The sequence below is a fragment of the Chinchilla lanigera genome, unplaced genomic scaffold, assembly GCF_000276665.1.
Source record: "Chinchilla lanigera isolate Chin_1 unplaced genomic scaffold, ChiLan1.0 scaffold00023, whole genome shotgun sequence".
Classification (NCBI taxonomy): Eukaryota; Metazoa; Chordata; class Mammalia; order Rodentia; family Chinchillidae; genus Chinchilla; species Chinchilla lanigera.
In genome coordinates this window covers 2,740,534-2,755,257 of record NW_004955424.1, presented here as the reverse complement: position 1 = coordinate 2,755,257, position 14,724 = coordinate 2,740,534, and the positions used below count along the sequence as shown (strand labels likewise).

The 14,724-nt window shown below is 34.6% G+C and overlaps 1 protein-coding gene across 1 annotated transcript in view; it reads left to right on the top strand.

Annotated features, from left to right (window-relative positions):
* Nucleotides 1-14,724, top strand: part of Dnah6 (dynein, axonemal, heavy chain 6) — a 213,410-nt gene that overhangs the window by 33,485 nt on the left and 165,201 nt on the right. Inside the window, exons 11-13 of the mRNA XM_005385447.2 lie at nucleotides 1,099-1,299; nucleotides 12,064-12,184; nucleotides 14,417-14,568. Coding sequence (XP_005385504.1) covers nucleotides 1,099-1,299; nucleotides 12,064-12,184; nucleotides 14,417-14,568 — 474 coding nt within the window. The remainder of the gene's footprint in view (nucleotides 1-1,098; nucleotides 1,300-12,063; nucleotides 12,185-14,416; nucleotides 14,569-14,724) is intronic.

Below are 14,724 nucleotides of genomic sequence, written 5' to 3'. Positions count from 1 at the left end.
AGTAATGGTTACTTCATGCAGTAACTCCCAAGCAGAGAGCCCCTGGGCTCCCATGGCCTCTCCTGACCACAAGACCCATGTGCTTCACATGAGATGCGCAAAGTATGGTTAAAACGTATGGTAACTGTTTAAAAGCCTTTATTAAAATTAAAAAGCACACTGTCATTAATCCTGCTCAGAATACTCCCCCTCACTTCTAACACATTTATCCCATCATTCTCACCACTTTCTGGGGCAATTCTGGAAGTCTCCTTTTGGGTGTGTCTTTCAAGCGTGTGATCCAAGAATACAGTGAATGCTGCTGTCAGTGCCATCCAACAGAAAAGCAAGCTCGTAAAAACAGTGATATGTCCTCATCCACATTCACCAGATCTGGCACTGTGTGACTTCTAACTCTTCCCCAAAGCCAAAATGACCATAAAAGGTAAACATTTTGAATGGATGCAGGATATCAAAGCAGCCACAACAGCAAGACTAAAGACTTACCAAAAAAAAGACTTACAGAACTGCTTCAGAAAGTGGCAAAAACAATGGATAAGTGTATTTAAGTCTAAGGGGAGTATTTTGAGGGGATTAATGGCAATGTGTCTTTTACTTAATATTTTTATAAAAAAATTAACATTCACCATAGTTTTTAATCATTCCTCTTTGGTGACCCTGTGACACAAGGAAGGTTCTCCCGCAGTTGAATGTCCTTTGCATCCAAATGACAAGGCTCAAAAAAACTCCATACCTTTTCATTTCCTGTTGTAGGACTCTGTTCCACATACGGGTATTTTTAATTCCTTCTCAGCAAAATCAACATATTTTTGTGTTCACATCAATACAAGATTTTACTAGTGCTTTGTTCACATTTCAAATATGGATCGTATCACAATAGGCTGCAATTTTTTTTTAATTTGCCTCTTTCTTGATTAGAAAATATGTGTCTCAAAAGCAGGACTATGCCTTCTGATTGGTCACATACCCTGAAGCAGCACAACACCTGAGCTGGTTGAATAAGTTATTTATTTTTTAGATTTCAGAAAATTCAGAAAACATTCATAAATATAATCATCCAAACAGGCACATTTATGTTTTTTCTTTTCTCTCTAACAGGATGGTATTTCCGGTGCAATTAACCAGTTTCAAAACACTGTGTTATCCGTCCCTAAGCTCGTGCCTGACTGGTATTTTGATGCTTTCACCAGTCCTTATATTAACAACAAACGTGAGGAAAAAACCTGTGGATCTGGGCCAAGCTTATCGGCTGTGTTTGATGATGATAAGAATTTTCACACAATTGTCTTCCAGATAAAGGTATATTTTCTTTAACTAGAACTATATGATAACATTCTCAGTTTTTAAGGTATTAAGCAATGTTTTTTCTTCCTGTTCTATCTTTAAATGTTCTATGTATGAAAATTGCAATGCACCTAATATCAAAATGGTAAAATTTGGAAATAATATTGGGGCCTTAAAGTATCCTGTTGAACAATGGATAACTTTTGAAAAGCATCACAAATGTCTGGCAAAACAGCTTCATATCACTGGAAACCTATTTGCATGTGATTCTAAGGAAGTGGCAATGGCTACTGAGAATGCTGAAATGCAAGAAGAACTAGGATGAGTTAGCCGCTAGCACAATCTTTTTAATTAAAGCCACATTTTATTACACATTTTATGATTTATTAAAATATAGTTTAATTATTTGAGGCTCATTAGAAAAAAATGTATTGACATCTATCCATAATCATTCAAATGTAAGCACTATCCAAAGCATACTTGAAGACTTTGAAAATAGTTTTGCATATATTTAGACTTCCAGCTTAAATGCTCCAATTTAAGCTGAAATCTTTACACTCCATCTTCAAGAGGAGACTGATGTGAGAAGGGAAAGACCAGCGCTACTCTTCTTTTGATTTCCCCCTGGATCTTTGGTAACCCAGTTGACTGCATGGAAAACAGGAATGTCATCCCCAATTTACTGCAGTCACCTTTTCTCCCGGGCACCTAAGTGCCACCATAATTTTCAACCTTAAAATTGGCCTATTTTGCCATCCACAGATACCCTTTATACATATACTCCTATGTAACTTAAAATTAGCATAGTGTCTAAATCTGTTCATTTCATAAAGATATCATCGTAACTATCCTGGTATGATTTTATTTTTAAAATCACTTCAATCGTAGAACTTTATGGGGTATGGTGTGATATTTTGATATTTGTGTAAGAATTTAATGATCAAATCTGGCTAGTTAATATTTTCATCTACTTAAATGTTTTTAAATATTTGATGAATGCATATTTGTATATATTTATAGAGTACAGTATAGTATTTCAATACATGTACATAAGACAACTTATCATATCAGGATAATGTTTCATGCTATGATTTTAAAGGCAAACAAAACGCATCCTATCATCTGCTGTTTTCCACACCAGAATGTGGTGGAGTTCTTATGTTCAGCTGCATTATTTTAAATCATGAATCCAACATTTATGAGCTTCCACCACCTTACTTTTTCTCCCTTTTATAATTTTGACTTTGCAAACTATTTTTACTCTGCATGGGTCCTAATTCAAGATTTTCCTTGTTACACGACTTTATTTTTTATTCTTCATTTTTATTTATTGGTACATGCTGTAGCTCATAATGTTTACATTCCCTGCAGAAAGTTGGTACATGTACATGCTATTAATTAATACTTAATACTTCAGGAATGAATACTTTATTCCTTAATAATACAGAATTACTTTTTTTCATGCCTGTTCCCTTCCCTCCAACTCCCTCTTGATCATCTTCCTTTCTTCCTTTTTTCTTTTCTTGCAACGCACTTGCAGTACAGTACTTAATGTCTGCATTCTTGCATGAAGTTGGTCCATGTACATCACTCATCTTAAGTCCTTCCTTCATCCCCTTTCCCATCCTTCCCTCCCCACCCCTCCATCTCTTCATCTCCTTCCCACATGAGAAAGATCTGTCTCCCTACTTCCTATTATCTGTCCTTTATTTTGCTCTTTATTTATACTTTTGGTTCTTCTCCACTTGTATTTGTACTAAGGAAGATATTTCACAACCTTGTTTCATTCACTACCTACAATATTATCTGACCTAATAACAAATACTTAAATACTCTTGGGTTCCATCACGTTTCTCTCCCTTAGTCAATCATTTTCCTTTAACAAGATGCCTACAACATTTGTGATTAAAAATTATATTTTGAATTTGGAAAAATCAAGGATAATGGCAGCTGTCTGAATATAAATTACTGCATATATCTTGAAAAGATAATAAGGATTCTATAAGGAAAAAGAATTAAAATAAGCAAAATTTATGATGTATCAAATAACTAGAAAACAGAGAATATTCAAATGTCAAATTACCTTTCAGTAAAGAAAAATACACACATAACAATGAGATTTCTTTCTCATGCTTCTGCCAGGGACCTAGTAGTGAGGTCACTCCTTTGAAATATACAAAAAAGGGAAGCAAGGAGCTCATAGCAGACCTGAAGTTAATTTAAAATCACAATCAAAAAGAAGTCCACCCTGAATGCAAAAATGATTTTTAAAAAATTTTAGTAGATCAGAGAATAAGCTATAGGAAAGAGATTTAAACAGGCAAGTATTCAAGATGCAGTACTTTCAAGGGAGAAAATAAGACTAAAAAGAAAGAAAAGTCATTATTTGAATGTAGAATGAAGGTGGGAAATGAAGCAACTGGTGAAAATGTAAAATTTGCAAGACAAATAAGAACCAAAGAATAAGAAAACACCCAACTCCTTTCCCATAACAATAAAACAAGATAAGTGCATATTGCTCCACTGACAGAAGAGAATGCCCTTGAACTACAAATTTTGTAAGTCACTGCAAATCCACAAGCTGAAAAAGTAAAAATAGACTGCATTCATGCAGAACTACTATAAGGAGAAAGAAGACAGTTAAAATTGAGACATTTGTTAAATATTCTTCTCCCCATTCCAAGCAACTATTAACAAAAGCAACATCAAAAAGTCAAGTAATTATCCTTAAAGAAGTGCTTGTTTATATGGGAAGCCATATTGAATGAAAAATTCAGAATTAAAAATAGAAGTGGTGGAAGGACAGAAACAGCTTAGAAAGGAAGACAAAATTGCATAATTCCCAAGGTAGAATAAGACCAAAAGAAAATTTGAGTATAGAGAAATTACAGGAAAAAATAATGACATAGAAAAAGACAGAGAAACAACCAAGAAAATGAAAATAAGACAAAGAAGTAAGTGGAAAGGGACAGAGGGAAAATAATTGTATGGAACGTAGGCAAAAAAATAAATGACATATGTACAATTGAAGTTTCTGAAAAAGAAAAATGAAACAAGGGTATGAAATAGGCATTTTTAACTATAGTTAAGGAAAAAAAATTGAATCTCTGTATTGAAAGAGCCTAGTGATTACTTCTGTGTACCCAGCACCTAATGAGTAGCTGGGTTTTATTAATTCATGAAGAAGGGAGTGGCTTGAAGATGAGTGACTTATGAGGATGGCGGGAAGTATGTGAGAGCCATGAGCTGGGCTAGGCAGGAGGCCTGAAATCACCTCTGCAAAATGCAGACAGAAGGATATGAAGAAAGAGTAATCTGCATAACACAGTCAAGATAGGGTCTAATGTTTTGGGGTCAGTGCTTCAGCTCTGATGTGTAATCTTTTATGTCCTGAGAAGTCATGGCCTCTTATCTTGAGGATGGATCCCAGCCAACAGCGTGGAGCACGGTTTTCCATCCCACCCTGCTCACACAGTTCTTTTGCTAGCTAAGGGGGCAGGATAACACTGCCCTGTCCCCTTGCTTCAAAGACTACACATCAGCACCTCAGCTGAACCGATTTGCACTGCTTAAAGCCAATTGAAAGGATAAGGAAAAGCCCTAGCCAGCTCTGTGCACATCAGTAGAAATCGGGTCAGGCTCTGTCAAAATGGAGACAATTGCTCTTCTTTCAAGGAGAGTCACCCAGCTGGTCCTCCACATTTTAATAAAGTAGAAATCATGCAACTTTAAAAACAGAAAGAGAAGGGAGAGAATGAGATGAAACTAGAACCTACTTAGAGTTTGATTCAGAAGTAACAGATGGGAATTAAGCCCATCCACTAAAGCCAGCAAATCAAGTCATGAAAGGTTAAGGAGAAAACAGGAGACTAACAGTGTTTTTAAGTGCCACTGATATTTTTTGAAATAAAGATATCATGCAGAGTAAGAAACACAGAAAACAACCATAAAACATATTTTAAAAATATGACCAAGCCAAGACCAAATACATCAGTAATATAATGAAATATAAGTTCAAATTATCTATTAAAAGAAAAAGATTTTTGATTTTTCACGCAAGGCGGGGCAAAACACTATGCCGGATAGAAGAGAGAAACCTCAAGCAAAATGACTCAGAGAGGCTAGCAGTGAAGGGCTGCTCAGTGGTGTAGAGACAAAGATATAAAATAAGAAAGCTGGACTTGTGCTCCTTTCAGTCAAAGAACCCCAAGACTACCACTACATTCAGTGATTTATTAGGAGAGCTAACATGACTCAGGATATAGTTGCTCTCATGGCTGATTTATTATAATGAAAGAATATAAAGCAAGATCAGCAAAGGGAAACAGCACTTGGGGTAAAGTCCAGAGAAAGCCAGGCACAAGCTTCCCAGTGCCTTCCAAGTGTGGAGTCACACAGAACCACTTAATTCTTCCCGCAATGAGTTTGTGGCCACACATGAAATACTCTTGCAGGAAGCTCCTTAGAGTTTCAGGGCCCAGGTTCTTACTGGAAACTGGCCACAAGGGCACTATCTGCCTAGTGTGCACCAAAATTCTAGCCGCCTAGAAGGAAAGCAGCACAACCCTGCTATTTCACAAACAGCCACTCTCCCCAGTCAGCGCATGGCCAGAACCCTCCTGAAATTCAAGTTTCCACACTGCAAATAGGCCTCGCTAAGGATAGTAGCTTCAAGCCTGCTATATTAATTCTCTTCCACACCTCTTGATATTAGACAGGGAAGAGTTTAAATCAATGAGCATTAAATTTGACAAAGAGGCTTACCTATTTTAAAAGCTGTAATTTGTAATAAAAATATAATAGTTGTGAGTTTTTATGCACCAAATAGCACAGGAAACACTTTTGTAAAGCAAAAGAATGGACTGAAACATGAGCGAAAACACTGTAAGTAAAAGACCTTAATAAACATTAATAAATAAACTAATAAACAATAAAAAATACATCAGTAATGTAATGTTACTGTTACTATTATATTATAGTAATATAATGTTACATTTATCAAAATGAATTTGAAAACCTAGATAAAGTGAAGATAACTTGTGGATATTGTACCACTGCCCATATAAGAACAAGAGAGAGTTACACACTACAAAAAAGTAAAGGATAGGGGCTGGGGATTTAGCTCAGCGGCAAAAAGCGCCTGCCTGGCAAGCGCAAGGTCGTAAGTTCAGTTCCCGGTACCGGAGAAAAAAAAAAAAAAAGTAAAGGACCAAATGGTTTCACAGAGGAACTCTATCAGTTCCTATCTATCAGATACTCACAATGCTATATAAATTGTTCTGGAATACGGAAAATGCTTGGTAGGAAAAAAACCTCAATAACAGCAGAAAGAAGGCAATATATTTAGAAATAATCTAGTAAGAATGTTTAAAAACCCATATGTAGAAAACTGTTAAGTTTTTTTTATTTTAAGTCTTCTGGGAGACACAAAAATAGAATTAAACAGTTGTTCTTAGATGAGATGACTCAACAAAAAGATTTTCTTTTTCTCCAAGTAGATTTATAAATTTAACACGTGCCAGTAAAAATGCTGACAAGTTTCTAATGGAGCTAGACAAATTTATAATAAAATACATTTATAGTAAACACACTTATAATAAATCACAGTTTATTGAATGAAAATATCAAGTCCCTGGGACAAGTACAGAATTTTTCATAGTGGAGTTGGGACAATCAATTAGCCATATGGATAAAGATAAAATTAGGTCCATAGCCCACACTCTACATAATAACACATGAATCAGGTACCTAAAAGTAAGATATAGCCATACAGTAGTAGGAGAAAAGATGAGTGAATGTTTTGTAATTTTGTCCATAAGAAAAGGTTATTGTAATTCAAAATATAGATGCAATGATATGAAAATTTGATTACATAAAAATAAATAACTTTTGCAAAGCCAAAAATTACAAAGTAAAAGTATAATTACAAACTGGGCAAAACTTTTTGAATCATGTAACAGCTAAGGGCTGATGCTTTTAATACATGAAAAACTCCTGCAGTAGGGGAAAGAGAGAAAACCAAAACTAGGTAGAAAAAGAATCAATTTTTGATCATTCAAAAATTCACCCCCAAATTAGCATCTAAACATATGAAAAGATATTCTACTTTGCTCATAAGATAAATGCAAATTAAAACAAAAATGAGGTAGCATTTCTGAACTACCAGATGAATAAAATTAAAAGCTGTGCCCATACATTCTGTTGGCTAACCTGTGGGGAAACAGACAGCCTTACACTTTGCTTATGGCTATGAGAATGCAAACCATGAAGGAGAATTTTTGTAATATATAAAAAAACTACATATGCATTTTGCTTTTCTATCAGTAATACCATGCTTAAAGTCTTACCTTGAAATTATATTTTTAATACAAAATTACATATGCATTTGGTTACTTACTACAATACTATTTATGATTGCAAAATATTAGAAACCACCAAAATGCCCATAGATGAGAAAATGATTGACTACATTGTGGTACCTCCAAACAAAGGAATGCTATGCAGCTGATCAAAAACATCAGGAAGATAGCTATTAAGTAATATAAAGTGATTTATGGGACATATGGTTAGGTGAAAAAGGCAAAATAGAAAACAATATTATACACTCCTTTTCATGTCAAAAATAAGGGGCATGATGGGGAAATAAACCAGAAACTAGGGAAATGGGTTACCTAGAGGAGAAAGTGGGAATGGTTTTAAAAGGATGAAGGCAGTGGATATGGAGTAGAAAAGATGATGAAGAAGCTATTTCTGCTTATGTTCCAATATAGTTCTAAAAACACCAACAAGAGTGGTGATCAAAGCTTAAAAATAAAATACAAGCAAAAGCAGATGAACCTGAATGTATTTCAGATGCACAACATAACCACCCTGAAGGAAAGACGCAAAAAAACTAAACCAAGTAATTTTGAGTGGGTTTTTTCTGTTTTTGGTTATTTGTTTTTATTTTAAAGAGAATTAGAAAAATAACAAAAAAACAGACAAAAACAAAATAAAGCAAAAACAATAAAAATGATACAGCTTCAAAACAGAATGATAGGAATTAACAGTGGTTATTATATTGCATATTGTTATCTTCAGCGAAGTTGTTCAGATGACCAGATGTGAGAATGCAAGATTGATCAAACCACTAAAGAGAATAAAAACTAATAAAAAATATTAGAAATGATACAGAGCTTCACTAAACAAGATGGTAGGAATTCACCAATGGTTGTTATATTGCATATTGTTGTCCTCAAATTAATTGTCCATATTACCAGATATAAACATGCAAAATTGGAAAAAAAAAATTTAAGCATTAGCCTAAACCAAGTAATTTTGAGCACAGCATTTTGACTATTAATCCTGTGTTAAAGCAAACACTAAACTCTGATTATGTTTGTTTTTTAATGTTGTATATTAGTATGTTAACAATTTTGAAACTATTTTTGTATATTCTAGAGCTAAGTAAATAAGTAAATATATTGTAGATGATGGAATGGAGTTACTCATCTTCAGAGAGACAGTTACATGTCTTCTTAGGACAGTTGAACATCAAATAAATCAAGACTATAGCAATAACATTATCTCTTGAATGAAATCAGAATCTATGAATCCATTCTGTGAATTAATTTAGTAAGAAGGAAGACTTTTTTCTCCAGTAGAATGCCACTAATAAATGTGGAAGGAAAACATAAATGGAAAAATCACACAGTGCCATCATAGAAATAGGCAAAACTCTCCAACATATGCTGAAAAGAGAATTCAGTAGTCCTAAATAGACATCTTTCAAAAGAAGACATACAAATGGTCAATAACCGTATGACAAAATACTCGACATACCTTTTAATAGGAGAAATGTAAATCAAACCACAAGAAGGTGTCGCATCACCCCAGTAACTTGTCAAAAATAAGTGCTTGCAAGGATGCAGAGATAAGGGAATGCTTGAACACTGTTGGTGGAAACGTAAATTCATATAGCCATTATGGAAAACAGCAACCTCAAAAAAAATTAAAAATAGATCTATATGATCAGTCCACCACTGGGGAAGATGTGGATTTCATGGAAACGAAAGATAACCAGTGCATCAAAGGGACATCGGTGCTCCCATTTCCTTGCAGCACTATTCATGATTGCCAAGATATGAAATAAACCTGTGTCCATCAGCTGCTGGATGGATGAGGAAAGCGTGGTGTGTATTCACAATGGCATTCCTGTTAGATATAGGAAAATAGTGAAAAAAATAAAAATAGGGAAATCTTGTCATCTGCAACAGATGGAACCAGAGATTAGGATGTTAAGTAAAATAAGCCAGGCATAAAAAGACGAGAACTATATGATCCCACTCAAATGTAGAATCTGAATAAGTTGATCTCAGAGAAGTTAGAGTGGAATGATGGTACCCAGAGGCTGGGTAGAGTTGGGGGCTGGTGGAAAGAGGTTATTCAGTGGATACTAAGTTACAATTAGAGAGGAACAGGAAGCTCTGGTGTACCCTTGCATGGCAGCATGACTGTACACAATAGTTATATATTATATAATCTCAAGATGCCAGACAAAAGGAGATTGAATGTGTTGACCATGAAGAAATGATAGATGTTTGAGTAGATAGATGACCTAATTTAAACATTATACAATGTATACACATATCAAAACATCTCATGATACCTATTCATACATAATTCTATGCCTTTATACATCAATTAGAAATAAAAATAAAGTGAACATGCAAAAATATGATGAGAAACAAGATATTTACATGGGTGCAAAGCATCTCTACATATGTATAGATTTCAAAGGGGAAGTAGGGTGTTTATAGGGATGACCCTGGCAGACATCTCCACAACCAATGTGTTAACAGTACCGATAATGAGATAAATTAACATCACATGCCCTGTGACATGACGTACTGAAAACATACCTACCTCACTTCCATGATACTATAGCCAGTGTGTAAGTGAATCTACAACTGAAAACACACACATATACACTGTATGTGTAAGTGTATGCATGTACACTTGAAGTAATCTTCAAAATATAAAGAGAAAGAAAAATTTAAGAAGTATCACAAATTAAAGAAATATAAAGAATTATCACAAGATGCTGCACATGAGCGTGGTGGTGCACCTCTGCAATCCTAGCACTTTGGGAGGGCTGAGGCAGCAGGATTACAAGGTCGAGTCCTACCTGGGCAATTTAGCAAGATGTTGTCTCAAAATAAAATAAAAAGGGGCAGGGATGTCACTCTGTGGTAGAGCACACCAGGGTTCGATCCCCAGTACCACACATACAAAAAAAGATGTTCTCCAGAATGGTTCACAGCAAAAGAATATGTAAATAAAAAGATGAAAGAAAGATGGTAAATTGTTAAAATTTAGACAATTTTGATAACAGATATCTGGAATTCTTTGTACTTTTTCAGCAACATTCCTGTGAATCAGAAATGATCTCAAAATTTTAAATTTTTAAATCATATTTTGAATATAGTTGGATCTCCATATATAGATTTCTTGGTTCTATCAATATATATGTAGATATATAGATATATCAGATACACTATAGATAGATAGATATATCAGATACACTATTGAGTGAGCACAGCAGAGATATAGTTTGACATAGATTTTTCTTGATGTTTAATATAAAGAAAGAAAGGGCCTGGGGATTTGGCTCAGCGGCAAAGTGCCTGCCTGTCAAGCGCAAGGTCGTGAGTTCGGTTCCCGGTACCAGAGAAAAACCAAAAAAAAAAGAAAAAAACATCGGAAACATTCTGGAAGATTACATGGGAGTTTAGTAAAAGGAAATAAATGAACAAATTACAAATACAGATGTATGAGGTGTTTTCTAGTCTTTGTAATTAAACTTTCTACTGGTAGCCTACCATCTATGAAGCATTACTCTGAACCACTTTCCCTAACACTGGTGTGTTGCATCTGAGCAATTACATTAATCCTCTCTAGTTTTCCCTGAGAATTACTGTGCATTTTCAAGAAGCCGTAATAGGAAATACAAGGGTAATGTAGGGAATAAGCCAGGGAGTCATGGATCAAGAACAAACAAATCCTTACTACCTTTCATAGGCACCAAACGTGATAATATATACTGACACAGGTGATAAAGGACTGAGATAAGAGAAATATAATTGTCCTGGGGGCGGGGGGGGGAGCTTTTGTAGGAAGAGAGAATTGGAGTCAAACCTAAAGGAAATGGTGCTGGGGATACAGATCAGTGGTACAAGCGCTATCAGTGGCAAGCACAAGGTCCTGAGATTGATTCCCATTACTGGGGAAAAAAAAAAAAAAAAAACATATAAAAGGGAATGGTTTTTACTAGGACAAATATGAAGAATTTGACAGTAAGATCAGCAAGTGATTTTTTTAGGCATGCTAAACCATCTTGCCTTTGCCCAAAAACATTTCAACTAAGACATAAAATTTGCAGTTTAAAAAACAAACAGGGTTTGCCACTTTGCCAAATGCTTCCTAGTGATATATGTGTTCACTATGAAGCAGCAAAAATTACAAGTGTACTTTCGATCATAAAGAATAAATTCCTCAAAAGTCAGATTTGTAGATGAATTTTAAATGTTTACATTTTTAAATCCATTAATTGGTCCTTGATATCAAAGAGGATATCTTTCCTTATCAGTATATCCCCAAGTCAAAGCATACTGTTTGACATGGAGAAGCCATGTGGTGCGTGTGTGTGTGTGTGTGTGTGTGTGTGTGTGTGTGTGTAACTATACCAAGTTGAATTCTACTTTAGTAAAACTTGTTTGTTTGTTTGTTCATAACATTTAGGAAACCATTCATGCCGCATTTGAATCTGCCCGCTTATATGCAGCTACATTTGAAAGGTTCCAGATATTCTTTAGGGAAAATGAAAGTTTAGATTTACAAGCTCTGAAACTTCAGGAACCTGGTAAGTTCTCTGTTTGTTCTTGCTAATTATTTTTTTTATGGGGACACCAAAATTTGTAGCCTAGGTTTCAGTTTGTTAGTATTTGGTGGCAGAAATGGTAGTGCAAAAGAAATCCCAACAAAAGACAAATACATATTCATTTCTAGGTTGTTTTCCATAGAATTACTTTCTTCCTTTGTCTTTTATTCACTACTGTTGTTTTATTTTGGGAAATTATGGAAAGCTATTGTCCCTAAGGACTTACTTTTTTAGTATGAAGTTTTATTACTGCTAACACTCTAAATTCTATATATGGTAAGGAGTTTAAAGGAATATACACATGCCTCTACCAATTCCATTAAATAAAGTTCAATAAAGTTCCTGTTAACCCTTTTTTTATAATGCTGAAGTATTTTAAATCAGTCATACCATCTTTAAGTTAAATGATTCAATATTCATCCCCAAAAAGTTCCTACAGAACCAGAATAACAGTGCCACATCCTTTCCAAAGAATTTGTTAATTGTTTAAGGAATTGTTATATAATTGTTAAACTTGTTCCATGTCTAAAATTCCCCCAAGTAAAGCAATTTACAGATGGTTCACCCATGATCTTGCTTAAGAGCGGGCATTATATCTGGTTTATTATGTCCCTTACATTTTAAAAGTCTGAAACAGTCTGTTTTTTAAGACACTTAAGAAAGAGACCATATAACAATCATTGGTGAATTCCTACCATCTTGTCTAGTGAAACTCTGTATCATTTCTAATGGGTTTTTTTTGTTTTTATTTTTTATTTTTATTTTTAATGGTTTGATCCATCTTGCGTTCTTATATTTGGTAATCTGAGCAGTTTCGTTGAAGATAACAATATGTAATATAACAGCCACTGTTAATTCCTATCATTTTGTTCTGAAACCCTGTATGATTTTTACTGCTTTTGCTTTGTTTTGTTTTTGTCTATGTTGTTGATATTTTGCTATTGTTCTTTTTTCATTATTCTCTCTAAAATAAAAAAAAAAAAAATAGAGACCAAAATGGGACCCTATTTAGAAAACAAAACAGTTCACCATCGTTCCTTGGCCACACTGTCCACGCAGATGTAGTATACGCTGGTCAGATAGGGACAGGATGCATAGCATCGTGGTAGCACTAAGGCACAGGGCCTGGCATTTCCTTGCACAAAGTAGGCCTAATCCAAACACCAGCGTAGTCAAGTAGATCCTTTAACGCTGAAAGAGTTTGAAAGACGAGCGTAAGAGTTTGGGATTGCATATGCATTAGAAAGAGTTGTTTTTGGCCAGTGGTATGATAAAAATATATTCAAGGATAATCAAGTTTTCATTGGCTCTGGGTAATGGTGGGGAGGTCGGGTGGGAAACAGAGGCAGGAAGATCATTATAATGCAGCTGCAGCCTATGCCAGATGCAAATTGACAAATTCCTTTACTGTGACGTAAGGTACAAGAATGCCAGAGAGGTGTTGGAAAGAGGGACACAGATAACTTAGCTACACTTGAGGTTTTATGTTCCAAATTTTATTAGGAATATCCTCAAAATGCTTTACTTTCAGGTACCATGTGGGAGAATTCTTCAATTAAGCGCAACTTCAAACCAACCTATGCCTAGAATCTATTCCATTTTAGGCTAGAACCTCTCATGTAATATTACAGTCATATCTCAGAGATACTGCATTCAGTCCAAACTACTGCAGTAAAGTGACTATCACATGAAGCAAGTCACACACAGATTTTCACTTCGTAGTGCATATAAAAGTGATGTTTATACTCTACTGTAGAGATTAAGTGTGTGATAGCCTATGCCTAGGAAGCAATATATATAACTTAATTTTAAAATGTTTTATTGCTAAAAAATGTTAACAATCATCTGAGCTACTGAAAAAAATGGAACAAAGTAGACTCACTCAACTCAGTGTTGCCACAAATCTTCAATTTGTTAAAACGCATATCTGTGAAGGGCAATAAAGTACAAGAAAAAAAAATATGCTAGAAGATGTTAGTCTGATCTCTCATCGCTTCCTGGGCACCAGAAAACATATTTCCATTGTAAAATATGGCATTTTATTATAAGAATAAAACATTATAAAGCATTCTCAATTAATACTTTAGAGTTACACAGTATGGAGAGTAACATTATAAATGTGTAAATTTATTAATGCCATGAGTTTTAATATATTTTGTAATGATCCTCCCAAATCCAGTGTATTTTATAATTTATGTGACTTATTTTATGCAGATGTGAAATACTTTAGTGAACAACTGGAAAAATATCACAAACAGCACAAGGATGCGGTGGCTCTAAGACCCACCAGAAATGTAGGATTGTTGCTCATTGACACTAAACAACTAAAAGAAAAACTAATTCCATCACCTTTGCGATGCCTGGAGGTAACTATGAACCAAGAGAATTTTTAATTATAGTCTTTACAATAATTTCATTTTTTTCTACTGCAAAAATAAAACTATACTGATCTTCTTACGTTGCAAGTATTGAAATTAACATAAGACTGCTGTTCATTTTTAATTTATAAGAAAAAGTCCATA